Raw genomic sequence first — 8,902 nt, 5'->3', positions numbered from 1 at the left:
TGATTCCTGCCACCCCTGTACCTTGTGTTCAGATGTGTCTTGAAGGATTCATAATAAAACTCCTTACACTTTTCTAGCTCTGGCTTGCAACCACAACACTCTCTTCAGTTTAAAGGAGGGGGAAGTAGAGAGGAATAGAAATAAGTCTAAACACAGACTCACTGGCACACCTTTCAGTAGCTGTGTGCTGTCAGGGGCACTGGCCACAGGGCTTCAAGTGCCACTATTTCTTCCAGGTGCTCTGGCTCTTGCTCACCATTTCAGGTCTGCCTTTCAGCAAGTTAGCTTTTTTAATGCTTTATTGGGCATTGCATTGTCTCATTCTAAAAGAAGTTGCTTTCCCCTACCCCATTTGTGTCATTAATTCATTAAACTCACCAAATGGTTTGGGGTGGAAGGATCACAGGATCTTTCCACCACAAGGGACCTTAAAGGTGATCTAGTTCCAACTCCCCTGCCAATGGGCAGGGACACCTTCCACCAGAGCATCTCTGACTCATCTGGATGTCCCCAGACTGCCAAGCATTTCCAACAAAAGCAGGAAAGCTGCCTGTGGCCCCTGGTAACTGATGACATAGAGTGTGGGAACCACTTATCCACAGCTGGAAGACTGCACAGGTTTCACCCCATAGCATGATTCCTGTAAGCAGAATGGACTCAGGAGGTGCTATTTTGTCTGGAATTTTTCAGTGTGTTGGGATGTTTGGCTTGATTCATAGCACAAAAGGAGAGGCCACAGGGGTTTAGCTTTGCAGCTGAGGATGTGGATATCCCCAGCTTGGGATTTGCTAATGTGTTTTTTAATTCTTCAATCAGTGTCACTGTATAAAAACTAAATTAGGTAAAAGTTTAAGCAGAGAAAAAATGCATTTGGAATCTTTACTGACTTTTCTAACAGTCTAGTGTGACACATCCAAGGCTCCACCACCCTGGCTGAAATAGCTGGGTGTATTACTTTCAGTTGGCCTCCCAAATGCCCTGCAGCTGAGTCACCCACACAGACAACCTGCCCTGAATATGAATGCCTGAGAATCATGTTCTCAAAGGCCATTCCTGCTGTAAGCTTTAGTAATAAACAGGAAGGCAGTGTTGAGCACACCTGGGACACATGGATTTGTTCTTTCCACTTTTCTCTGTCTTCTGGCATTTGAGGATTTTGCAGCAGTGGGCACTTACAAGAGCTAAAAGGTGATCCAAAACCAAAACCAGTTCCAAAGCAGTAAGATAAGCAGGGTCAGAGTGATGTTTAAAGCTTCCCTGGTGTTTGACAATACCTCAGGGAATAGGATAGCTCTTGGGAACAGAGGCAGGGGAGGAAGGCATTTGTACTCATCCCAAATTGAGAACATCTCCAAATTTTGTTAGTTTTATTCTTTTTCTGAGAATTTTGCCATGGAAGCTGCTGGCTTGGTAGCAGAGGAGTCCTTGCTGTAAACAGGATGTCCTCCTGCAATAACCCAGTACCCAAGCACAGCAAAGCAGCCCCAGGGGCAGCAGGAGGTGCTAGTGGAGCAGCTTTGCTACCATTACTCTGTGACCTCATCATCTGCTTCCTGAAATGCAGCAAATGCCTTGGATTTGGGGCAGTGTGGAGCACCAGGCTGAAATGCAAGGATTTTGTCCAAACCAAATGATTCGTAGCTGTGGCTCAGCAGAAGTAGCTTCATGAGAGCAAACCATGCAGATCCAAGCTTGCTTTGTTGACTTCACAGCACTAACATCCAGAGCAGCTCAAATCTCTGAGGGTTGGTTGCATTTATTTTCAGTTTGAGATCTTCTTGTGTGGGAAGAAGAGGTTAGTGGGGTGTTCCTCAGTTGTTTATTGGCAGCAGCATTTTCATTTAAGTCAAGTGACTTTCTGTATTTCTGAATCATTTCAGCTGTCAGTCAAAATGCTAATTAGAGGCCTCTCTCCTCTCCTAGGAATCAGCTGCTTTGAAAATGGAAAGGCTCATGTTAGATGGCTTGTGGATCAGAGTTTGGACTTCTCACAATGTATTTGACAGACCTGCCAAAGTTTTCATAAGGAAGCGGATGTAGAGCATGAGCTCATCTGTTAGCCCCATGGCCCAGCAGGCTGCAAAAGGTCAGTGAAAAGTGCTCCCTCAGTTGTGTTCAGGGAGCCAAGCTAAAAGAGTTTCAAAAGGCTGCAGCCCTGTGGGAACAGAAGGGAGCAGGTGGAGAGGTACAAATAGCCAGAGAGAAGGGAGCTCTGCCAAGCAAAAAAGGCAGCTTAACCTCCTCCTGCTGCAATCCAGCCAAGTTGGGAACAGGCCTGGGCTTCTTCCTGCCACCAGCAGAAGGCAAGGAACTGGCCTGGGGAAGCAAAAGAGTCATGGCCTGGTGGGCTCTAGAGCAGATACCTACAAATCCTGCTCTTTGCAGTACAAACAGCACTTTTTCATTCCATGTCATGCCACAAACAGCACTTTGCTGTTCCATGTCATATAGGTGGAGGACAGGAGGACTGTTAGGCAAATCTTGACCACAGGAGGAGACCACAGCTGGCAACCAACCCCCTAGAAACAAAACCTAACAGCAGTCTAATATTTGTGGATGGATCATGTGGAGAGACTCCAAACTGTAAGTGTAATACCCAGAGAGGGGCTTTGGGGGAATGAATATGCAGCAGGACAAGTTGCAGTGCAAGTTTCTGTGTGTGACTTCAAACTGGTTTATGCCCAGCAGCCAGTCCAGCCTCAGGCTGTCTGCTCAGCTTGCCATCCAGGCACAGCATTTAATGAACCAAACTGCTTCACAAATAGGAGTAGATTAATTGCATTTCACCTAAAAGTAATCAAATTGTCTGGCCTGTCAGATGTCCATGGCAGGGAGGTTGGAGCAGATGATCTCTGAGGTCTCTTCCAACCTGAGCCATTCTGAGTTTGTTGCCAGCAGGGTGAGCAGGTGAACTTCAAAGGCAGGGGTTTGGCTGCAGCCTTTCTGGCCTTGCCAAGCTGAGTGGGACAGTTTATTGGGTTGGTTTTAGATATCCTGAGCAGCTGGCTGCTAGATCCACACAGGAATGTCAACAGGAACTTGTTTCTCACAGGTAGCTTCACTAGTCTCAGGGTCAGGACATTGTATTAGGTATCAACCCATTCTAGCACTATCAATTTCATGCAGCAAGACAACTTTGGTTACATTTACCTTCCTGTCTGAAAACATTGCTCAGGAAGGAGAAACCATCTTTGTAAACCAGGAGAAAACACTACTCAGCTCCTCCAGTTAGCCTGAAACCCAAACTTCTTTCTTTTACCAGACATATAACTGTTAATATAATACATAGCACAGGTCCTGCTGGGCAAGCAGGGATGTGAATGGCATCATCCTGAGGCTGTAGCAGCAGTACAGAGACCTTGCTCAGTCAGCAGGCTGATGCAATCTGGAGGACTACATGCATTGCCCATGGGACTCAAGTGCAGGGTGTTTCATTAAAAGAAACACAATTATTCTCCATCTGGGAGGTTTCTTAGGGGTTAGCCTCTTTGAAACATGTTCATCATTGCATTAGGGAATCTATTCTAGTGTGGGTTAAGTGGTTTTCTAGTGAATATCTTAATCCAATAGCACAGTTAATCTTCTCAGACAGGCCTCCAGTGCAGGTATAAATACACTCAAATGGCAGTGGCTCTAAGTTGACACTGTCTCCTCCTTTGAAGAGCTTGCATTAATGGGAGAAGAACTGTCAACAGCTTGAAATAATCTTTTGCCTTGACTTCAGTGGGTTCCAAAGATCCATTCCTTTTTCAGCTGTACCAATTTAATTAGGGTAGCAAGCCATTAGTTCCAGCACAACTTTACCTGTTCAGTGAAAGCTGGAAGTTACTGAGTGAAACCCACACAAATGTCCTGTGTCCTCAGCAGTGGGGCAGATGGACAGAACTTCAGAGCTTTGTTTGAGCATGGTAAGCAAAGAGGTAATTGAGCAGGAGAAGTATTTGTAACAGTGAAGCAGTGGCACCTAAATATTAACACAAAGCTTCTTTCAGTTTATTTTTTCAACCCAGGGCATGCTGACTACATCCTATTTGCCTTTTAAGTTCAGGTAGTAACTTAGGTCCCACATTAGTTCCTTGCTGTGAGTGTTGAGGACCAGTGCATGCACTTGTGCATGTGTTTAAGGCCACCAAAGCAGCATCAACCACCTGCTGAGCTCCATCCTCTCCCTTTGGAGTCAGAAGTTTTACCACATTCTTTGCAGAGCTGCAGTATTTCTTCACACAGTGTTTGCCAGGGATGTTTCTCATCCTGGACAAGCAGTTAACAAAAAGCTTATAGTCAGTCTTGAGTTTAGCTCCTACCCATATTCCCTACCTTGTTTTTTTTTCCTATGACAGTTCTCTTGAAGGAAATGAAAAGTTATTCACCTGAATCTTCAGGTGTTGGAGATAACCTGAGAGCAAAAACCCAACTGACCCACAGAACAAGTTGCTCTGCCACGTAGCAACAGCTGGGAGGGGCTTGGTTGAGCACACAAAAATTTCAGCTTCCCCATGGAATTATTTGCCTTAGTCTTCCTCCCTCTTCACCCTCCCCAAGACCTTCAGCTATTTTGTGGCTGTGTCTGCATGAGGAGGCAGCCCAGCCCACTCTCCATGGGTTTGTTTCAAGGAACAGCTGCTGCTGAAGTCCCAGAAACATTCCAGACACTTGCTCTTGGCAGCAGCTCCAGGAGGATCCCATCACCCTGATGTCCATTACCTACTAGATGCAGGAGATAAGCCTCCAAAGCTCAGCTTCCAATCTCCCACCAAAATCCATTCTATGTCCCACATTCAGACGACTCCACCATGCAAAGCAGGAGTAAGTTAGCAGAAGCAGTTGTGGCAGAGGCCCATGTTGAAGCTAAGTAGCTGCTAACAACACTGTGCCCTTGTTCCCAGGGAGGCAGACTATGTCCCCTAACTCAGTTTCAGAAGGAATCCCATTCCCCAGCCATCATGGCAGCCCAGGCTTTTGAAAAGCTTGCTCCCACCTTGACCAAGTAATTCATTAAGCCCAGCCAGGCCTTTCTGACCTTTGCTCTGCTCTCCTCTCAGCAGGATGATCTGCCCAAAAGGGACCTATCTGCCAAGCCTTCATTTGACCTGAGTGCTTCCTGCAGAGCAGGGAGCAGAGAGTGAGCTATTTTGGGGCTAGCTCCTCCAACTCACCTTTCAACAATTCTTTAGCACTAAGATTTCAGGTCAAGAAACTAAATTCCTGTCAGTTATTAAAATGAGGCAGTTCACTGGGCAGGTTGTGATGGACTGTCAGTCTGAAAGTGTTTATTGTTCACTTAACACATTACATAAGTTAAAACACTTAGGTTCCTATTACAGTGGAGGCAACCACACTCCTCACTATGCTTCCAAAGCCCTAAGCAGTTGGTACAAAGATGCATCCCACAGTCCCAACTCAAAGCAACATCAAGTCCAGGGTCCTGAGTTACTCAGGCAGGCAGCTGCTTGGAATGCTGCTCTTGCCTTCAGAGCCTACCTTGCACATCTTCAGATGTCTGAAGTTGATTTTGCAGGCTGCCCAATGCTTTCCTAAAGGGGATGGCAGAGCTCTGCTGCTCGCATGGTTTAACCAGGCTGGATATGGGCTTTACAGAGCTCTGTACTTGAGAGGGTCTTCTACTGAAGAAGGGGTAAAGTTTAGGGGCCCTGTGATTAATCTAAGCAGTTTTGCCATTGGCTAAGCAGCTTCCAAAATCCCATTAGTGGTACCCCCACCACTGATGCACTATTTGATCTTCATGTTCAGTCACTAAGGTCCTGTTGCTGCATTCTTCCCAACGTCTCACCTTCCCGTCTTCCACCAGGATAAATTTCCACTCCATTCTGGTGTCTGCTGGCAGACTAATAGACTCAGACCAGAAGCCATCCTTGTCATACTTGAGGGGAACGTAGCTGTGCCACTGGCCAAGACACTCATGGTCCCCAGTGACACCCAGCAGCTGGGCATCCGAGTGCGTGAGGTAGTGCACCCGGAAGGTCACGTGGATGTTCTGGAACATGGGGGGCACGGCTGCAACCCTCTTGGCTTTCAGGTCCCCATCAGGGCAGTCTCCCTGTTCCCATTCCTTGCTGTCCGAGTCTTCCAGGCTGCCATTCTTGCCAGCCTCCCCCCAGGCCAGGTGCTCAGAAACAACTTCCCACTCCTCATGGTCCAAGTCCTTACTCGCAACTGGCTGCTCTGGCTGCTCCTCATTTCTGTCCTTACAGACATCATCAGAGACTGCTGCCAAGTTCATCACACACCATCCATCACTTGCTTGTCCCGTCTGGGGGCTCAGGTCACCTGCCTGGCTGTCCTGTGGATCAGCTGGATGCTCCCTGGAGTCGGTGGCACCCTGCACGGGAGGCAGCTGCTCCGTCTCCAGAGGTTTGCCACTTTGAAGATGGTTAACCTCTTCCCTTGCCACATCCGCCACATCCACCACATCCTCTCCTGGCTTCCCAGGGCTGGTCAGGACAGCAGCCTCGGCCTCGGGCAGCTGCCCACCACTCTTCAGAAGATCCCCTAGAAATGACACGGAATTACACCAGGCAGGGTTAAGCCGCGCGGCTCGGCTCGGCAGCAGCAGCCCTGAGCCCTCGCTGGCAGCCTTGTCCGGACCGAGCCCCGCCGAGCTCCCCCCGCACCCCGCCGGTACCTGCAGCCTCCGCCTCGCACTGGGGCTCCTCGCTGCCGTCCCGCACCGGAGCCGCCTCGCCGCCGCCCTCCTCTCCCCGGCCGTCCCCGCTGCCGTACCAGAGCCAGGCGAGCAGCGCGGCCAGCAGCCCCACCAGCAGCGCCGGCCACAGCCCCGCTCCCAGCCAGCCCCAGCCGCGGGCCTCGGCGGGCAGGGCGGCGGCGGGGGAGCGCGGAGCAGAAGCCAGCGGGGGCGGCTGCCGCAGCACGGGCGGGCCGCGGTCGCGGGCCATGGCGGGGCGCTGGCGCTCGGGCACCCGCCGCGGCCCCCCTCGGCGCCGCTTTAAGCCAGGCCCCGGCCCCGGGGAGGAGCCGCCCCGGCGGGGAGGGAGAGAGGGAGGAGATGCCCTCGGAGCGCGGCGGGGGGGCAGAGGTTAGGTGGGAAAAAGTCATGAGGCTGCGCGCTGTCCCCTGCCCCCTTTCAGCCACCTCTCCCCTTCTCTGCTCTCCCCTTTCCTGCGTCTTTCCTCATTTCATCGCCTTAACCAGGCATTCTGCACAAGGGAGCCGTGCTGGAGGTGTTGTAAACCAGAGATAATGCAAAAAGCGAAGGGAGATGACCTGCAGAAGTTGAGGTTCTTTCCTATTTTCACATGAAAGCAAGCACTGGAGCTGTAGTAACTGCAGAGGTTTCATTCTAGCAGTACTGGTGGCCTTAGACATACAGACTCTAACAGGTCTGTGCTGTATGGCTGCTTTGCTTCTCGTTTTAATGGCTTATCTCTCTCCTCCCCTCCTTTTCTGCACTCTCTTCCCCTTTTTTCATCCCTTCTGGATGAAAATCCAAGCTTCCTCTGTTATCCCTTGGAAGTGTGATGCATTCTCTACTACTTTTGTAACTTCTGCATCATACTCTAATGTTAGAGAAGCTTACATTTTAAGTAAGAATTAAGCTACAATTTAGATTGCTTAATATTACCCAGCTCTGCTGTGTCTGTGTTATGCCCAGGAAGCTTTTCTGGACTACCAAGACTCCAGGGTCCATTAGTGCAGAGGATATTTGATGTTTCTTTTTTATTTGCCTTTGTTTTACTACCCATTTTTCCCTCTTGAAGTGATGATGTCAAATTTCATTTCTAAGTCAAGAAGGTTAGACAGCTCCTAGGAACCCAGGAGATTTAGTAAATACAACTAACACCTTGGTAGCTCTGGGGTAATTAAACAACTGTAAAAGTGTTTATGGGGCTGTTAACACCAAAGATTATCACCAGAGAAGGAGCTGGGGGGAAGCAGCTCCATTCAGCTTCCGCTGCTGCCTTTTTTCCACCCCCCAATCCATTCTCTTTATCTGCCCAAAGGTGTTGTCATGATTTGGTTTCTGAAGCCCACTGATGAGATTCCACTCCCCTATCTCATTAGAAAAGAGAAGGGCTAAGTGGATGTCCCTGTAAGTCTATTTCCAGTGTGTGAATGCCTTAATCTTTCAGTGTCACTTAGAGCAGTGCTACCTCAGCTTAACAGGACAGTAAATGTCACTCCAATTTATAGAAGCACAAGTGTGCAGTCTCCGTGGGGCAGTGGTGGCCTGTGCAGATGCACAGGATTCATGATCTAAACAGTTGTCCTTTCTGTGCTTACCACAGTCACTATGAAGCCCTCCTCCAGCAAAGTGCTGGGCTTGGGCTTCAGCAAAAATCTCTCTCTGGGCCCTTTGATGTGTGGGATGCGTTGGGGCATGTGCTCAGCACACACTGCTCAGATCTTCTGCTCAATCATACAGAGGGAGACAAGGACTGAGAAGCAGCCAGGACCTGCCAGGGCACTCTCTCAGTGGATGTGGGTTTGGGTGCACTCTGTTTTACCACTCTTGATGTTTCAAAGTGCAGCTTAGCCTTGCTGCTTAAAGCAGACACTGGACTGTAATGAGCTGTGCTAAGTACTGACACTCTTTCTGTAGTAGGTGATACTTTCACAGCTTGCTTAGACTCCTTTTTTCTAGCCTTCAAAACAGAGGCAGTCTCATGCTCTGCATTTGTCCCCACCCTGCTCAGCCAGGATTATCAGCTAGGGCACCTACCTGCTGCTGTTCTTTATGTCTGGATGTATATACTGCAATTTTACATTCCTACTCATCTCCCTGAAGCAGAGCAGACAAAAATCATTCATTGTTGTATCACTGAAAGAGAGCCTCCTGCCAGCCTCCAGCACTTTGGAGCTGCTAACCCCAGTGTTTCTATCCTTAAACACAGTTGATAGAACAGAGGAAGGAAGAAACACCAAG

The 8,902-nt window shown here is 49.0% G+C and overlaps 1 protein-coding gene across 1 annotated transcript; it reads right to left on the bottom strand.

The window, feature by feature from the left end:
- Positions 1 to 5,242: 5,242 nt before the first annotated feature.
- Positions 5,243 to 6,944, bottom strand: STBD1 (starch binding domain 1). The gene is made up of 2 exons (XM_068153774.1): positions 6,644 to 6,944; positions 5,243 to 6,510 (listed from the first exon to the last, which is right to left on the bottom strand). The coding sequence occupies exons 1-2, from the start codon at positions 6,912 to 6,914 to the stop codon at positions 5,705 to 5,707; spliced, it is 1,077 nt and encodes a 358-aa protein (XP_068009875.1). The 5' UTR covers positions 6,915 to 6,944; the 3' UTR covers positions 5,243 to 5,704.
- Positions 6,945 to 8,902: the final 1,958 nt, after the last annotated feature.

This window comes from Melanerpes formicivorus, unplaced genomic scaffold (assembly GCF_026170545.1).
Source record: "Melanerpes formicivorus ecotype bairdi unplaced genomic scaffold, bMelFor1.0.p_v2 SCAF_27, whole genome shotgun sequence".
NCBI lineage: Eukaryota > Metazoa > Chordata > Aves > Piciformes > Picidae > Melanerpes > Melanerpes formicivorus.
Note: the sequence above shows the minus strand (reverse complement) of the source record. Positions and strands in the feature narration are given on the sequence as shown.